Consider the following 19,063-nt stretch of genomic DNA (forward strand, 5'->3'; position numbering starts at 1 on the left):
TGCTTCACATGTTTTGGTGACCAGCGTTTGTTTCCACATGTTTAGTGTGTGTGACCTGCTGGGAAAAAAACACACAAAAAAAAACAGGGTAATTTTGTACAGTTTGTGTTCGATGAGATGATCATAAGCCCTGACACCCCGTTTTTTCCTCTCATGGGAGGAAACCTCAGACGATGAACTGCTTGCTGAAACCTTCATGATGTTAAAGTGCTTGATATGTGTGCATCCTCCCCTCCTCTTCCTCTCTCGATGTTGTTTGTACCCTTTCTCTAAACTAGCTGAACGTGACAGTGCCTGTGGTTTGATAGATGGATGTTCTACTTTGATAAGATACAAAAAAATAAATAAAGAAGAAATGCATTGTGGCTAAATGTGATTTAAAGAGACATAAAGAAAGGAAAATGTCTTACAGTCTGAACCATCCTCCCCGAGTCCCTTTTACAGAGTAGTTTGTACATGTTGAGTGTATAACACTGTTCTATGATGGTTTTTCTGATAGTATTTGTATTTCTGTATACACTTTGGTGATCCTGTCATATCTGGGTTTTATAAACCACGATTATTTTTAAACTCACTCCGCCTCGTCCCTCTTCTTCTGACTGACCGTCTTCTTTAATGTCTCCAGGATCTTTGTCCTCTCAGGTGAACAAGCAGCTTTGCTGAGTGAGTATTTCCCCTCGGTGGGGCCCCTGATGCAGCTCTGAATACAGAGACGCATCTTTCCTCCTGCACACGGTCACTTTCTGTGGTTAACGGGGTCTTTTCCGTTTCCTCCTCGGCATTCTGCTTTCACTCCTTCACTTCAGTCTTGATGTCTGGAGCAGTGTTTTTGCAGCGCGAAGTTGATTATTCATCCGCTCTTACCTTCAAGTGCGTGCACTCGTCCAAAAGCGCTGGCAGCGTCTGGGGATTTGATGTTTCTTTTCCCTTCATTCCCGGTGGGCAGACTGATGCAGTTACGTTGAGCGTGCCAGCGAAGGAGAAATGAATCATCCTGAAAAGCCTGAAAATCTTGCTTCTTGGCAGTGAAGAAGCACCAAAGGAGAACACCGTTAACTTTGTGATGAATCATCATCCAGCAAGCCCTCTTAATCCTCCAACAACAACAACAACAACAAATCACAACAATCTCTTCCCGTTTCGCAGATAAATGTTCATTTCTGACCTGCAGTTAAAGAAACAATCTCTCCTCTGTCCCGTAGCTTTTCTACAGTCACATCACACGGTCTCCCTCAGCGCATGACGTTTGCATAAATAAATCTTAATATTATCCAAATCTGATCTTTAAAGAGCAACACTCTGACAGCTGGGGGAACTCGGCGTGCTGAGGATGATGGTGTGACGTGATCAAAAGCGACAGATCAACTTTGCGATGCGTTTTGTCAGCGTTCGCACGAAATCAAACTTCGATCCGGCGCAACGGGCCTGCAGTTAATCGAGCTCATCATATTTAGCTGCACAGAACAGTCAGTCATTTGCGACGTCTTCGTTTGTTCTGCCGACAGTCAAAACCCCCAAACACGCTCAGTTTTCAGTGATAATCCTCACGAGTCATCTACAAGCTACCGATTTTCCGTCGATCGCGTGTCGTTTCAGCTCCAAAGTAGTTTGTGTCGACCATCTCAACCTTACAGGCTCTAGTTGTACATTCAGCCGACCGTACGAAATAAGGGCTGCAAGTTCTGTTCCCAACATACTGGAAAAAAAAAAACCAACAACAATGCAGCGGCTCAAAGTTGCATCCAACATACCCACAAACAACCTGCCAGTCACCATCTAAGAAGGTCACAACTAGGTTGTTTATTTTCTGATAACTGATACAGGATAAATGTTATACATTCTATTTTAACACTGATATTTTGCTTTTATTTTCAATGTCAGTATGCAAAAAACAAACAAAACAAAACAAAAAAAAAAAAGACAATGCAAAGTAAACATTTGGTGAAATCATGATTATGATACATAATTTGACTGCTTCATCAATATTAAACCAATTTGTTTTAAGGACTCCTTGTTGCCCTGGTGATAACTTGTTTAGCTACAACACAAAATTGGAAGAAAATACAAAGAAACAAAACACAAACATCGAGAGTTGGCTGATAGCAAACACTGTAAGGAACCACGTGATCTGTAGATGTATCAATCAGCGCGTGTAGATGCATATATAAAACTACAGGATCCCTGTTGTATATATGCACATACAGTAATAATGCAGTTACTATAGTTGTAGAGCCTCCGCTGGGCCTACAAACAGACAAAATGAAGAGAGCGGGATACACATACATACACACGTTAACCATGATCTCTCCATATAAACACGCAGAAACCAACCAATCAACAAGCAGAAGGCTCTCTGGCTTTAGAAACTAAAAACTACACGACTTTAAAAAAAAAAAAAAAAAAAAAAAGAAAACAAAAAACAGACATTCACATTTCTGAAACAAATTTAATGATCTCATGACTTGTCGCCTGATCAAACGTCTCTGTCGGTCAGTCTTACCAACTTTAGTGCCACCAGAGAAGCTAGAATGATGAAGATGCCGAAGAGGATGAGCTCCGTTTGTGCCGTTGTGTCCAGCTCGCCCTGTCGATCGGGGCCGAGTTCACTTCACTGTCTGTGGGCCCTCGTCTCCACACAGTCACTCATTCACTGACTCGCGGTGTTTCTGCCAGTTTCTTCATCCAGGAGTGAGAGTGAATGAGTGAGCGTGTTGTGGAGGAAGGTGGAGAAATGGGACTGCAGCTGTTTATGTCTGTGTTTAGTGTACAGATGTCCTGTAAGTCCATGCATTTACCTGTGTCTGTGCGAGAACTGCGTCCATCTCTACGGTGAGGGGGGGGCTTTGCTACCACTGTAATGGACCTGGTATCTGTTGACCGTTTGCCCTTTCACCTCAGTCGACAGGCACGTCGTCTTGCAGGGGATGATGTCCTCCTCCTCCTCGCCCATCAGCCAGTTCTGCACCGAGCGCTCGGCCGAGGCCGTGACGTGATTGGCCAGCCAGCCCTGGTGCCACTTGTCAAAGCGTTCGTGCTGGCTCGCTGCCACCGTGTGCTGCGACTGCGGAGGGAGAGGAACAAACAGGATTTAACGAGCAGAGAATGTCCCGGCGACGTCGGATCTCCCCGGCGTTACTCGGGTCCACCGGGACACTGACAACACCGCCTCGTAGACTGATGTCTGAACATGCGACGCCGACTCCGGCCTACCTTCCTGGCCTTGACCAGCGCTCCTCGGCGGTACATGTAGTCCTCGGAGTTCATGACAAACACCATCTTGTGAGTGTTGAGTTTAAAGCGACAGTCCAGACTGCCGGCGTTCTCCACACCCAGCTGGCGGTGCCACTCTCTCCTGCAGCGCATCGCCTCCACCTGCCGCACCTGCCAGCGACGGAAACGCCGCAGGTTCCTGCCAGACAACACGCACGCGTATTATTACGCTGAAATGGTTCGATTTCAGTCTTCGTCTGATGCGTCATCAGAATGAGATGTTTGTAAAAACCCGGTTAATCTTAACAAATGAGAACATGAGATGATGCTGCAGCTGTAACGAGGTGACATTAAAGTCAGATACATGTGGGAACAAACTTTCTAATTCCAGTAACAGGTTGTTGTTGTTTTTTTCATGGCTGTGGCACAAATGAAGTAACCGAACTTCAAACATGAACCATGTCCTCAGCTACAGCGATTGTTGTGTTGTAAACATTACAAAGATAGATTTCTATTTTGCACATTTCAAGTAAAGCGGATGTATTTTTCTTAAATGGTGCACTGAAACAAATCTTAGCAGCATCTTTGCAATCTTGAAGTAAAAAAAAAATGCAGCTTTCTGCAGGATATCGCATCAGTTATAGGTGAGATGTTAATGAACTATATTGTCACTTTGGAGGACATAATTTGTGATCATCACATTATACACATCAGGTAGAAATGTGCACAAGAAAAAAAAAAGTTGAATCCTTGTACTCTGCGAGCACTACATTCATTTATTTTCAACAACACCTAAACGCCGACTGTGCAGAAATTCAAACGTTAGTTGGTGTTGTATTCAATTCATTTTAGTATGAAATGTTGAAAGCAGGAAAGAAGCCGAAAAAAGATCTACCGAAAGTGTCTCAGTCAAATAGTCACAAGTTTATCTGCCCGTGTTACTTCTGCTACACAACAGCTGGCTGTGAAACTTGCATGCAACAACCGAACACTGAGCTGTGTAGAAATAATATGTGTGCAGCGTGTGCGAGTGTCATACCTGGGCAGAAATACAGGTTTGAAGAAGTATCCCTCTGCCTGAGAGCACAGACTGGACTCTGCCCCGACAAACTGCTCCATGTAGCTCGACAGGCACTGACGGAAGAGACAAGAAGTTGAATCAATGTTCGACTTAAATCGGACGATCAATTCGAACAGTTCTGTGCGGTTTCTAAAACGCGCGTTTACCTGAACATCCAGCGGGTCGTCAGCCTGAGCCTCCTCAGTGTCCAGCAGCTCCACGGTCATCGTCACATGACCCTTATTTTGGATGAACATCGCCTGGCGAGAAAGAAACGAAAGTAGAGCGTTGTGAATCAACTCGGAACAGGAGGTTCATATTCTTACAACCGATATTAAAGTTGTTAACGTGTGTTATTAGCGCATTACGTTGGTCCAAGAAAGGTGCTGAAGTTCTGGCAGCTGATTGTATGCGAATGAGAGTCAAGAAACTGTTGGTGGTGGTGCAGTAAACCTGGCTGTAGTTGAGTCATGTCATATCCAGGTTAATGCTGTTACACCACAGTCATACTATAGAGGGTAAAGCTGCAACAAACTTCGTAAAAAGCCTTCAATGTCCTCAGAAGGAAAAGATTGAAAATGATGCTTTCGTGAAGCAGTAAAGCAGGCAGAAGCTCTCTTTGCTAGAAAAACAGCTATTAAAGTTGCACTTTGCTTCTCACAGTACATTCAGTGCTGAGACTTTTACTATCCTCTAAAAGTACTGAGAAGCTGTAAACAGCACTTTCCCACTGCAGAGAAATTAGAGGTTGATGATGAGAAACGGGCCACGTGCGCATTGACCAGGACTTTATTTCCCCCCTCACCTTGAAGCAGTTCTCCTCAGCCATGACTCGCTCGGCTTTCCACTGGTAGCTGGTCTCCCACGCTGCTCGAACACACTGGGAGGACAGGTTCCCCCCCGCCGCCCCCCGCTTCCTCTCCGCCAGGTACAGATCAACCACCTGCAGACACACCTCGTCGCTCACCAGGTGCTGCAGCTGAAGTCAAACAAGCGCGGATTACAATACGACAGTCTTTAAAAACGTCTCTGCTGTCCAACACGCGCGCTCAGCGTAAACGTGAACTCCTCTTACCTGCCGAATGATGTTGTGGATGACCTTGTCGATGGTGAAGCCGATATAAGCGTGGATGGTGAACATCTCCCTCAGCGTGTCTTCGTACTGTGTGGAGTCCAGGTTGCCGTCGAGCAGACTGCGCACCATGTCCAGGAAGGCAGGGTAGTACTCCTCCAAATCCACCTCACCTGTGGGAGTGAAGGGACGTCACAGTTAGAGCAGCGTGTCGTTACAGTGCTGCTGAGTCAGCGCGGCGGTAAGAGTCATAGCGGCGGTAAGAGTCAGAGCGGCGGTAAGAGTCAGTGCGGCGGTAAGAGTCAGAGCGGCGGTAAGAGTCAGTGCGGCGGTAAGAGTCAGCGCGGTGGTAAGAGTCAGCGCGGCGGCAAGAGTCAGTGCGGTGGCAAGAGTCAGCGCGGTGGCAAGAGTCAGCGCGGTGGCAAGAGTCAGCGCGGCGGTAAGAGTCAGCGCGGTGGTAAGAGTCAGCGCGGCGGCAAGAGTCAGAGCGGCGGTAAGAGTCAGTGCGGCGGCAAGAGTCAGTGCGGTGGTAAGAGTCAGCGCGGCGGTAAGAGTCAGCGCGGCGGTAAGAGTCAGCGCGGAGGTAAGAGTCAGCGCGAGCGCGGTGGTAGGAGTCGGCGTGGACACCGTGTCTTCATTTGTATCGTGACAAAATACCAAAGTTTCAAAAAATATTTCGACTGACAGCAGTGACACAAAAAGGTGGCCAGTGTGGAACTACAGGACGCTAATTCAGACCGGTAGCTGCAGCAAATAACAAGCTGAAGGAAAATCAATCAGAAAGAAAAAATACCAAACGTGATGTTTGCAGCTTTTCTTGGTCTTAAACTCTCTACTCTTTTAATTCCTTTCCAGTTTTGCTAAGAAAAATGAATGTTTAGGAGTTTTGGACTGCTGGTCGAACTACACAAGATTGAATGATCGAAGATTCCATGACATCCCCTTGTTCTACAATATGGCATTTTTCATTACTTTCTAAAGTTGCATAGGCCAAACATCAAATAGAGAAGATAATAAGCAGATTACGCCATAATTAAAAAAAAAATATATATATATAAATAAAATCAATCATTAGTTGCAAATTTCTGTGCAGTTTTTGTTGCTTCTAAAGTTTTGGGTAAAAATTTAGTTTAAACAATTTTACCTGGAGCCCAGCGGGTTGCAATAATGATCCAAAGTCATTTTCAAAAACATCTTTGATTGGCCTTGAAACTTGTACTGCAAATCAGTTCAGGACAATAAAAAAAAACAACATTGTGCTACACTCCATTAAAACTCCACCTGAACTGAGACCAAATATCACACCATACCACGATACTAAGTTTGTAACCAGAGTCAATCAAATAAAGATCTTATTCAAGCAGCACATAAAGCGCTTTCTTTTCTTTTCAGTCTTCAATGGGCTGCAGTTTTAAATATTGGCAACTGTTTTGATAGTCGGTTAATGGTTGAGTAATTTTTTAATGACAAACTGCTGAAATTGTCTGATTACAGCATCCTAATATTTTCTGGTTTCTTTGTCCTTCATGGTAGCAAAGCGAATATTTTTTTGGTTGCGGACTATTGGTCAGGACAAAGAAAGACATTTTAGGCTGCAACTTGGGCTTCTAAAAACACTAGTTGAAATTTTAAAAACAAAACAACAAAAACAATTTTTGGGGGGAATATAATCAACAGATAAATTGATAAAGAAAATAAGCATTAGTTGCTGCCCTAAAAGAGTTGCATGTCTTTCAATACAGTGAACCCTCGTTTTTCGCGGGGGTTACGTTCCAAATAGAAACCGTGATAGGCGAAATCCGTGAAGTAGTAACCTTTATTTTACAATTGAAATAGATAGAACTGGACATTAAATATATCTACGTTACATATAGTCGTAATGTGATTTCAATGCACGATGCAAATCCGTGAAGCAGCGAGACCGTGAAAGGTGAACCGCGTTATAGCGAGGGTTCACTGTATACCATTCTGTGTATGACTGTGACCATTATTTAGGCAATACAACTCAATGAGAAACTGACTTAAATGCACTTCCTGCTTCAGCACTCTTTAATAAAACTTATTATCACATCATTCTGATGAGGGTTTTTGTATATTTGCGCTTGTGATTATAATTCAAGGATTTGAAACAAAATAACCACCTACACTGAGCTCGTTTGTCCACACCAACTTAAATATGACAGCTGACTGACCCAATTTAGATATATATTAATATATGACCACTTCTATAACCAGCAGCTGAACTCACTGGGCTGTTTGAGGCGGAGCTCCATGGCCAGGTCACACGCCTTTTCCCTCCTTCCCTCAGCCATCAGCAGCCTCTCTCTGCTCTGCTCCGCCCGGTGCTCCAACAGCTGCCGCTCAGCCTGACGGTAAACCCGCAGCAGCCGCGAACACAGAGTCTGGTGCAGCCGCAAGAAGAAATACCAGTTGTTGTTGACGAAGAAAAGGTTGTAGACACCGTCCAGGTCCTTCTGGTGCTCTGCTTCGGGGTCGCGCAGGTCCACCTTCTCCGCGGCCACACCTGAACCCGTCTCCATAGGTGTAGACCCAGGGGTGGATGTGGTGGTCCCTGCTGGCTGGCTCGTGCTACTGGAGGTGGTGGAGGCCTCTGTGTCTGCAGGTTGGGATGGGCTGCAGCGCCTCCTCCTGGACTCACCATTGAGGTGCTGCTGCAGTTGGGACTGGTTCTGAGACTGTGATTGGGTAGGCTGGGGTTGGGACTGACTACCTGTGGCTGCTGCTGCATTGTTAGAATTACCATTTCCGCCTCCTGCTCCTCCTCCTGCTGCTGCTCCTCCTCCTGCTGGTGCTGCTGGTGGTGCTGCTGGTAGTGCTCCTCCTGCTGCTGGTGCTCCTCCTGCTGCTGGTGCTCCTCCTGCTGCTCCTCCTCCTGCTGCTGCTGCTGCTGCTGTTGCTGCTGCTGCTGCGGCGGCGGCGGCAGCGGCGGCGGCAGCGGCGACGGCAGCAGCAGCTGCTGCCGCCACTGCTGCTGAGGCTCCTCCTCTCTCACCTCCCTCCTCAAGCTCAGCCTCCTCATCTGTCCAATCTTCAGTATCACTGAGCTCGCCGCGGCGAGAGAAGAACAAGTCGGGAACAAAGTGCTGGATGATGCGCTTGATGTGGTCCTTGTCATCTTTGTGGATGGTGGGCTGACGTTTGACATGGTAGATGATGAGTGAGGCAGCGTCCTCCAGGATCTGCTTGTCCTCGTATGTAAACACCATGTGAGGCTCGCTGGATGAGGCCGCGCCGTTACGTCCCTGCTGGCCAACCCCGCCCTCCTCTGTGCTCTGCTCCTGACGCTGAGATAAGAAAAACAAATAGAGATCAATGCAGGGAGATGCACACATGCCGAGCTGCATCGTGATTTAAGAGAAATTAATCCCCTGTATAAACTACAGAGAAAAAGTTTTCCCCAAACAGCAGCATTAACACAAAGGATACAAAGTAAAGTAATGTACAAGGGCTTAAAACTTTCAACTCAAGGTCTGTTTTGTTGCTGGCTTGTTCTGGAGCTTTCGACTGACTCCCACCATCCTCATCAGCAGCCAGAGAATAATTGGTTGCCATAAAAGGTATTTATGATTCCGATTCACTCTTGATCAATAATTAGAGCCTTGAGTTGAGATCGTTATGTCAACGTCTGTTTCCATTATGTTGGAAAAATTACTCAAGAGGCTCGGTTCAAAATCAAACACATCGGACATTTATTCTTGCAAGAAGGAGGAACTACATGCACCCTCAAAGAGAGGTGTCCAGCATTGCTCCCCCAGCAGTGCTCCACGTCACTCCTCCGTAGGGCAGCTTTATACAGTTGACAAACAATTGACAGTCACCCCCATTCCCTTTGTATCTGCTTTTGTATGGTAATACTGAGTTGGTTGTAGGTCACAAGACAAGGACACCGGGGAGTCGTCAATTAGATGTAGAAAGTAAAACAAAAAGAATCACTTGCAAATAAGAGAGAAAACAAAAGAGACTTTTTGGAGCCTGCTTGACAAGAGACTTTCCGGAGCCACAATGCAAACGAGAGGAAGAGACAAATCTTTTTTTTCCATCACATGGTCACTAACAAGATTGTAAGCTCAACTTTTAACCACTAGATCGAACTGCTGTTTTTGTTTTTGTTTTGAGAGCTCCGGCTTTGAATGCATTTAGGATGGGGATCATTATCAAACTAATGAACAATGTTACAGCGTCTTACTGTGTCCAACTGCAGATATGGATCTACAACATTAACCAAAAAACTATACAGGAATGTCATTAGATGCTTCACACCTCATTATCTTTTCATCATCATTCAGGAAGGAGGACGAGAGGTTTTACCTCATCATAGACGCTTTCAATCTCATTGAGAAGACTCTTTGACCGCAGGGCCTTCATGTCATTCTGTTTAAAGTTGACTCCTTGGTGGTCGAGGGACTTCAGATAGGCCTTCTCATACTGCTCCCTCCAAATCTTATTAAAACCCTGTTGGGCCTCTCTCCACTCCTCTTCCTTGGCTTTCAACCTGGAAAGGAAACCCCAGCTTTAACAGAGATACAGTACTTCAAGAAACTGGCTCCATACTCTGGAATAGGTTGTGTCACCATGTTTGTTAGTGTGCCTGCTTATTCATGTGTTTGATTGTTAGGACTAAAGTGTCTGTAGAGGGAAACATTTTAGTTTTTCACAATGTGACAGGACCACTGCCACAAAGATCCCTGCCTGCTGATACAAGGATCTTCCTCATATTGTCAGCAATTAAACATTTCTATCAGAATTAGAGCATTTCACAACATAATGTTAATGTATGTGCATATATAGGTGTAAAGCAAGCCCTGCAAAAGCTAGTGCGGTCTGAGATAATAAGATCAGTGAAGAAATGTGAAAGAACACCAAAAATTCCTGACCTCTTCAGCACCACAGGCACAGCGGTAGCAGGACTCTTCTTCAGTCCCTCAATGATCTCGGGGGCTTTGTCGCCATAGATACGATACACAGCACGACGCTGGATGACCTCAGAGGTGCCGCCCAGGCAGTCGTCTAATCTGAATCGGTCCTGGTCCTCTGGGGAGAGGCGGGACAGCTTCTTCTGGACGCTCTCTAACACCCTGATGGTGGCCAGGTTTGTCTCCAGAACAACATCCAACTACAAGTGTCACAAACACAGAGCTTTTACAAATACAGGAAAGTGCTGTATGTGTTAAAGCATACAATCTCCTCTATAAAAAAATAGCAGGGGGTCACAAAAAACATCAAATAAAATCCTGAGAGAAGCGTGAGCAGAATCATTGTTAAAAATGTACGTACCTCGAATCTTTCATCCTCACAGCGATGCAGCTGCTCCTCATAAGGAGTCTTCTTCGAGCTGACGAAGGTGGAGTCCTCTGACCAGGAGGGGAACGACACCCAGGTGTCGTTCAATACCTACACGTACAGATGGAGATGTAAAAAAGTTAACCATAATCAATGGGAAGAGCCTTTTTACAAGAAAATATCTCATAATGACAAACATTTTAATTATTTGTTGTTTTTATGAGTGGGCTCCTGTTTCATTCGTATCTATGTGCACATTCAGTAGTATTTACGTGCTCAAACGCTGGTGACCAAATACACATTCCTGTCATCTGTGTCACACAAATATTAATTGATCTACAGGTGGCAGTAATGTTCAAGAAAATGCATCAATGCACCAGCAAAGGCAGGGTGAAGGAAGAAAACACAGATGTAAACAAAGACAAGTTTCAAACTCATACAAAAAAAAAAATCTGGAAATGTTTTGTAAAGATGGAAATTTACAAAAATGTACACAGAATCTTTGCTTACAACTTCAATGATCCAGTGACATGTCTCTGGTAAAATGAAAGTGGGTGTACCTCCTTGCATAAGGCAGTGCGCCCGCTGCATTTAGGCTGCTGGTAGGTCTTGGGCAGTGCTCTGTAGCTGGACCCTAGGCGCTTGCAGGAGGCATAATCCACCTCCCTGCCTCCTCCCCCCTCCATGTAACGATCTGACAACCCCGACACGACATGAGAGAGCTCTTTGTCCCCCAGAAAGGACTTGAACTGTGTGTACAGTTCAGGAAACTTCCTGCAAGGAGATTAATGAAATCATGATTGACAGATAAATCAGGACAACACCAGCTGACCTAAAGCTTTTCCCATCAAAATAATCATCTTAATACATTGTTCTATCATGCTCCTGTAATTGTCATATCAGTGCCATCTGAATATAACTTTACAGATTCTTAAATGGACCCGAAAGTCTGTTATAAAAATCAAAAATCAACACTTTAATGTTGCACTAATACCAGAAAGCCTTTTCCACAGAAACTGACATGAGCATCTACACTTTGGTCAGGCTCCCTGCAGCTACTCTATTAATTAATTTGCGCATCAGTTTTTCTCATCTTAACCAGTCATCGCACACATTTATCCAGCTCCATTATCTTTCCATCCACTCACCCCAGGAAAGGAGTTACTAGCTGCAGCAGCTCAGCTCCTGAAACGACCTCCTGGTTAAACAAGGCTATGCAGCGCAGGAAGTTCTCATACACTTCCTGGCTTTTAAACAGGCGACGAACCTAAAAGATGGGTGGATTGACAACAAAATTAGACCGATCACAAAACAGTGTAAGGACAGGAAGAGGAAGAAGAAGAAGAAGAAAAAAAAAAAAGGAAGCACAGTGGCAGTGGGTCAAAAGAACAGTAGGAACCAGAGATTACTGCCACGGAAACTGATGCCTCACCTTATCAAAGAAGGAGAATTCTCTTAAGACTCCATGTTTGCCAACTGAAGCAAAGGACTGATCTTTGGTACAGGAATACTTCATTTTTTTCTAAATAAAAAAAAAAAGAAATTTATATTTAATGATCTTTACAAACTGTACTTATCAAAGTTCTTGTTGTTGGAGCATTTCAGATGCACTTGGGAATAAAAAAAAAAAAAAAAAGGTTGTTGAAACTTTTAGAGATCAAGGACATGTATACATACAGCAGCTTGATGCATTGCCTGAGGCGGTTATTCTAAATAGAGACTTTACCTTTAGTAGTGGGGACATGTGCTGCAGGAGTATGGGTCTGGGCCTCTTTTTGTTCTGTTTAGTTATCATGTCCTCTTCCTCCGGTCGTTTCAGCTGGTCTTTCCCCCCTGTCAGCGAGCTCCCTGTGAACTACAGGAGAGGAAGCACACAGGGAACATTTTAAAAGGTTAATTGGGCATTCAGTACAACTGAAAATCATCAGTCTCAATGAATTGATTGGTAAAGGAAATAGTAAAAAAAAATAATAATAAAAAAAGGCACCATTAAAATAGTTGACAATTATTGTTCTTAATTAACTATTTCAGCTCTACTTTGAACTGATCTGTCATGTTTTGACAAAACACTTTCCATTACTGTTTTTTTACTGCACTGACAATTAAATGTGAATTTTAACAGGCTGACATGTCTGAGTAGTATCATAGGAATATAAAATGTCAATAACAATTCAACTGTGAGCTTTGTTAAAATACTGGGAAAGGAAAATCTTGGTTTGGTTTCAAGTGTGACTGCAAATTGTTTCTGTCCCAACCGATCTCCATCTGACTGACCAGTGATCGCTTGGCGTCAGGCAAGAACTGTCCAAACTCGGCCAGCAGGTCTTCCTGTCCCTTGAAGAGACTGGCAACTTTAGAGAACACTTCATCTTCTGTCATCCCACTGCTGCCTCGGCTGCCTCGACTCTCCTTCACCTCCAGCTGCTCTTTCTGAAGGGTTGTACGGAGAAACATGATGTAAACATAAAAATTATTTTAGGAAAAGCTAATTGAAAGTCTTTGGCCTTTGTACACATGGCCAATAATATTACGTAGGAAACAGAAATGCTGTCACCGTCCTCAAACGAACAGACTGCTGTGGAAATGTTACACTTCATCGATGATTTTTATTTTGTCGTTTAATTTAATGAAAAAATAGTATAAACCTATTTAAAAAGGGCTCTGACTCAATACTGGAGTATCAGTGCTGAGGATGTCTCCGTCAAAATCTTTGTGGCAGAACCGTATAAGAAAACTACTCTATCATAATATGCATCTGCATTTCATTTCTACAGTACCTGATATGTGTGAAGAATTTCTAGAAAGGCTCTGTAGATCTCTGGGTGGTCCAGGAAACGGTTTTTAATCTTGTTTACATAGCTGATGGCACTGTCAAACTCTACGGGGCTCGTCTCAGAGGCAGGTGGGGACACAGAAGAGGTGGTTGCCTGATTCTGGCTCTCTCTGCTGGTCAGGGGAAGAGAGAGTCTGCTGGGAGGCTCTGGAGGTCCTGCTGAGGTTGAGGACGATAGGGACTCTGATGAGGCCGCTTTGACTTCACTAGTCTGGGCAGGTCCAGCTTCAGTCTGGGCGGCAGAGGCACTACCTGCGGTCACAGCCACTGCAGGGGTGGTCAGACTCTTCCCCTGCTGGCCTGGGGATATCTGCACAGATGGACAATGAGAGACAAAAGATGAGTTTTATAAAGGTGCTTTGAGCAAACTGTTGTTTACTTCAGCTCAGAATTGGGGATAAATATTAGCCAGTATACTAGTGCAGGTTACGGTTCAAATTTAGAAGTAATAAATTAAAATGTACCTGTGTTGCTACAGAAATATTAAACTCTTAACATGACTTGTTTCTGAAATCTCTTGCTGGTTCATTCAGTGGAAACCCCACAAAAACACCAGTCTGAGGTGGAACAGGATGGAAACTGATATAAACAACTTTCAGAAAAAAATAAAAAATAATGTGTGGATTATTTCTGACATCTTTAAAACATGGAAAATTGCAAGGCAGAATTGTTATGTACATCTCATGGACATCCTTACACTTTGGGATTTTCAAGCAGTATATCCTGTACAAATTTCAGATTTAGTACCTGTACATTAAAATAAATTGATGCACAGTAAACATAGTGGACTCTATATGGTAAATAATGAATGACTTCCAACACAGAAGAAGTATACGTTTAATGCTGCAACATCACACATGTATTGTGTCTACTTTGCTTAATATTGCAACTATATTGATGGAAATAGTGAAGATCCAACAGGCCACTTCTAATGACTGCTATTATGTTGAATGGATACAGGACTCAGAGATGTGACTATTTGTATACAACTATATAAGTTCAAAACTTTATCGTAAAACTGTATTCAATCAACCTGGCTGGCAAAATGGTGTTGTAACAACCTGATTGTAGAGCTCCTCTGCTCTTCATGTTGTCAGAATTCCTTTATTAAGTCATCAATCCCCCCCCCCCCCCAAAAAAAAAAAAAAAAAAAAAAAAAAAACATATCTCACAGAAGAAAAACATCACTGGCTTGTGGTTCTTCACTATTTCTTGAAATAAAACTATAAGTACAACTTTGCAGTTGAATGCCTACGCCAACAAGTCAAGTTGCAAGTTTACATCCATATCTGTCCAGAGTCATAATAGATGTAGTGAAGAGTTTGATGAAATTCAATAAAAAAGGAATAAGTGAAAAGGTTACCACTATATTGACATGTATAATTCCAGTTAAAAATGTCCAGTGAGAAACGTGCTGTTCAGAAAATAAACTTGATTAACACAATAAAAACATCAGATTGAACATTCATCTGGTTTCTTCAATGTTGTCCATTAATGGGAGTTTTTCCTCATGCGAGTTGAAGGGCTAAAGATAGAGGATGTTGTTTGCTGTACAGACTTTTGATTTGTGATATAGGGATATATAAATAAAACTGTTAGACTAGGCTTTGTTAAGTTTTGATGTTCTTGTTCTATTTTATATCAACTATATTATTAAGTAAATTCATCGAGAGAAACAAAAAGGGGCAAATTTGTTTTTGTCTTCACGTACTTGGTGAGTAAATTGGATTTTAATAGAACACAAATTTGTTGCCATGACAGCTGACAACGCTTCCAATATGGACATTGCTGCAAGGAAACTACAAATTCAAACACATGGAAGCTTTGCATACATTTTCAACCTGACAGCAAAGACGATCTATACAATCAGCACAGCTTCCAGGTGAACACCCAAGATTAGTGTCGCCAATTTAGCATCCAACCAAATGTGAAATATGGTCACGATCTCCCCTTCTATTCCTTGGTTAGGGGGTTCAAAAATTAGCCTGGTGTTATCAGACCCAAATTCACTGTGTGACTAAATCGGTGAGGTCATCGGCATTGACCACCATATGCACTGAAACTAAAAAAACTTGCCTTCAACTTGAACAAATGTTAATGTAAACAGGGTTTGCAGACTATAATCACAGTGAAGACAACTGAAGGGGGGAGCCCTAGTCTGGCGTAGTCAGCTTAGTGAATAATGGCCAGAAAAGATTTTTTGCAGAAAATGTTGATGCCATGGAGAAGTTGACCTTTAATCTTTTCAGTATTAAAAGTCATCCCTACATCTTTTTATCCTGAAACTTTTCTGTGAAATGTTGTCATAATTAGTGAAGGAGTTCTTGAGTTGTGGCCAGACATGTTTTGTGAGGTTACAGTGACCTTTGACCTCCGAATAGATTTGATTTGGTTTTGAATCACACTGCATAAATTCATTAGAAACTTTTAGTTGCAGTCATTATTGTATTACGCTCTCAACGATGTATGCATCAAACTGTCAAACTTTGTCTACCTTTTATAGACACCTTGCATTTGTGCAGCTCAGCATGGCATATTTTGGATCTTGTGATGGATATTTAAGTGTTTGTTTCTGTAAAACAAATAAAGAGAAAACGCAGCACTCCAGGCGTGAATCTAATGTAACTACCAGACACGACAAATGTGCTGCCACAATTTTTGGTGAAACCTTCATCAGGGCTGTTTTTGAGAGGCAAAGTGCTCCAGTGCAGTAGAAGCACACCTGCTTCTTCTTAAGAATTTAAAAGTTCTGTGAGCTTGAACATACAGCGCCTCTCATCAGGGTACAGATCTGTAAGTATTTTCTCATAGTTTAATAGATAGGAAGATAAATAAAGTACTAGTTTCAAGAATGTATCTACTTTGTATTTACTTCAACTGTAAGTGTCTTACCTGTGCAGAGAATGGAGACTGGAGAAAAGCCATCCCATTCTTGGGGACCTCTATCCGATACCCCGGTGGTAGGAAGGCATTGAAGCCCAAGACCAGGTCTGGGTGTCCATGGAACAGTTGTGACACGCGGTTTATCACCCCCGGTGTGTCGATGCTGTTCAAGGGGACAGACACAGACATGTTAGTGGTGCATTTCACAGAGCCAAAGTAAGATTAGCTCTCTCATACACTGCAAAAAACAACAAATGCTTCATCAGCACCTTACAGCTTACTGTAGTTAATTTTTTTTTAAATCATATCACCCACTCTTAAATTTAAAGTTAATAATACCTGTTGCATAATCGGAGGGGGAGGCTATTTGCAATTTCATACTCATTGATAAGCTCTAAAATGCGTTGCTACTCCTTAGGTAATTTATGTTTTGCAAAGTAATCAAACGCCACAAAGAAAAATTTATGATCAAAACTCTCTAACTTGGGGCGACTCAATAGCTGAGTGGTTAGGGCGTGTGTGCCTCCGACAACAAATCCCTGACGCCAGCTGGATCTTTAACTGCATGTTGTCCCCTTACTCTCTTTCCCACTATCTCCACAGTCATGATCAAATACAAGGCACCCAATGCCTCCCCCCCAAAAAAAAAAAAAAAAAAAAAAAAAAAAATCTTTAAATAGATACTCCTGGATTGTTTGCACAAATTCCCACCGATACCTCTGTGACTTGAACTCTTTCATGATGTCGAGAAACTTGTTGTATATGCCAGGGTCGTTTGCGAAACGAATTTTGACTTGGTCCAGATATGACAAGGCATCTTCAACCTAAACATAAAGAATTCAAAAAAAAAAAAATCATTAGCACAACACAAAGCACCACCAGCCTCAGCTGTGTGGAAGCATGTTCCTCAACATCCTGATCACAGAGCTGTTAAACAGGGCATGCTTGCACAACAACACAACATTGAGTCTCATTAATACCTGCATACATTGGCCATTACTGCGATAAATGCGAAGTAGTGCCGCTGTACAAACAGAAATATTGGTAGTTGGCAGTATCTTCTAAAAGCTGGGTGATATCTTTCACAGTAATTTACATATATAGGTAGTTTGCTTCCCTCATTGTCAGCTCAAGTGCTACATCAACAAATCCTCTAGTTAGCAGTACAAGCTGTACAAGTAACGGCGAAATAAATAAATAAATGCATGGGCAAAATACGAGAAACCCCCTTCGTTCATTTGGTCCGCATCTTTCCTGATCTCCCAACAAGAAGCCACGCTGGGGTTTCTTTTTTTCTTGGGGAGGAGGGTAGCGATTAAAAAAAATAATAATAATAAAAAAATGTGTTCACACAAAGCATTGTCACAAATAGTGCACCTCAGAAGAGGGTTGTTGTAGCTAACGTTAGCCAGCCTCCGACAATAACTCCACCAACACTTACAACACCTACCCGCATACAAATTTACACAATACGTTTTAGTCGCAGCTGGTCTCCGTCCAACAGTGTCGTGTTGGCGAAAAAAAAAACAACAAAAAAAAAACAACAAAACAAACAAACAAAAAAAAACAGAGCGATTTATCAAAGCAACTGCGATTAACAAAAGAAATGTGTAACGAAGCTGCTAATGAACTGAAGTAGCCTTCGTCGGCTAGCCTGGCTGACGTCCTCCACTTTGTTCAGGGAGGCTGAAAAAAAAAAAAAAAAAAAAAAAAACCCAACAAGGAGGAACTTCCCACAACCGAAGGTCTGAGTTACCGTCTCCACACAGCGGCTGCTATTCATCTGGTGAATAAAGAAAGTAGCACCGACCGAGCCGCTCGGCTGTCACTTAACATATTTATTAAATGCAATACGGCGTCCGCGTCTAACCTTTTTAACGTGGCTGTTCGGCTGTTCGGCTGTGAATTACTTTTAATAGGCCGGCGAGCTAACTCTCGTTAGCCCGCCGTCCGTCTCGCTCCTCTCGACGACGGAGGAGAGAAAAAAAAAAGAAAAAAAAGAAAAGAGCCTCAAAATCCAAAACGCAACGATCCGACCGACAAAATGGTTGTGACTCCGAGGGACTTTTCCCCCCTTGTCGTGTCCGTTTCGTCTTCTTACCTTCAGCTTCTGGAAGTGCTGCTGCTGCACTTGCTTTTGTGTTATAACGTAAGGCTTGTCTTGAATTTGGTTTACTTGCTTCGCGGTGCTGTGCGCCTGAATCTTCGCCATTATCCCGGGGTGACGGGGAGGCTCGAGAGCCGCTAACCGCAACTTGAGAGGGAAGCTTCGGCGTTACCTCCGGTTGTTGGCTAGCCGACAAACCGTGCTCTCGGTCGGGGAGCCAGCCTGCCAGCGAGCGACCCTACTTTGCCTTAGCTGGACAGTCTCGCCTCGGAGGCAAAGAGGACGGGGGATCCAGCGGAGCGGAGGGTGATGACCGACGAGCGGCTACTCGCTGCGACTTTGATTTAACGTCGCCATCGAATAAAAAAAAAAAAAAAAACAAGCCGAGGCGAGGAGCGTCGGAAAATAAGCACAGGGACAATGGTTGCCGTTTATCGTATTTAAAATAACTATCGCCTGTCTCTTTAAATTCGGCGGCAGCGGTCTGTCTTGGCGTCCGGAAGCCAGAGTAGGAGTGAAAAATTGAAAAAAAAAAAAAAAAAGGAGTGAAAATTTGAACTGCGCAGCCGCAACGATGGGAGGAGCTGAGCTCACAAG

General features: G+C 43.4%; 1 protein-coding gene across 3 annotated transcripts; it reads right to left on the reverse strand.

Annotated features, from left to right (window-relative positions):
* Positions 1–1,783: 1,783 nt before the first annotated feature.
* On the reverse strand, positions 1,784–18,973 carry sin3b (SIN3 transcription regulator family member B). 3 transcript variants are annotated; one of them, XM_069699057.1, is made up of 19 exons: positions 18,461–18,973; positions 17,077–17,183; positions 16,369–16,522; positions 13,421–13,786; positions 12,918–13,073; positions 12,370–12,498; positions 12,076–12,165; positions 11,792–11,910; positions 11,204–11,417; positions 10,638–10,754; positions 10,238–10,476; positions 9,672–9,855; positions 7,591–8,647; positions 5,346–5,515; positions 5,076–5,249; positions 4,438–4,530; positions 4,250–4,344; positions 3,211–3,409; positions 1,784–3,061 (listed from the first exon to the last, which is right to left on the reverse strand). In XM_069699057.1, exons 1-19 carry the CDS (start codon positions 18,569–18,571, stop codon positions 2,825–2,827), a joined length of 4,011 nt encoding a protein of 1,336 aa, XP_069555158.1. In that variant the 5' UTR covers positions 18,572–18,973; the 3' UTR covers positions 1,784–2,824. The 3 variants fall into 3 exon arrangements, with proteins under 3 accessions (XP_069555158.1, XP_069555160.1, XP_069555159.1); XM_069699059.1 differs by lacking the exon at positions 18,461–18,973 and adding an exon at positions 18,230–18,288; XM_069699058.1 differs by lacking the exon at positions 18,461–18,973 and adding an exon at positions 17,810–17,854.
* Between the last annotated feature and the right edge of the window lie 90 nt (positions 18,974–19,063).

The sequence above is a fragment of the Brachyistius frenatus genome, unplaced genomic scaffold (assembly GCF_029030835.1).
Source record: "Brachyistius frenatus isolate BFR_SWC_R1_liver_20210118 unplaced genomic scaffold, ASM2903083v1 Contig_29, whole genome shotgun sequence".
Lineage (NCBI taxonomy): Eukaryota > Metazoa > Chordata > Actinopteri > Embiotocidae > Brachyistius > Brachyistius frenatus.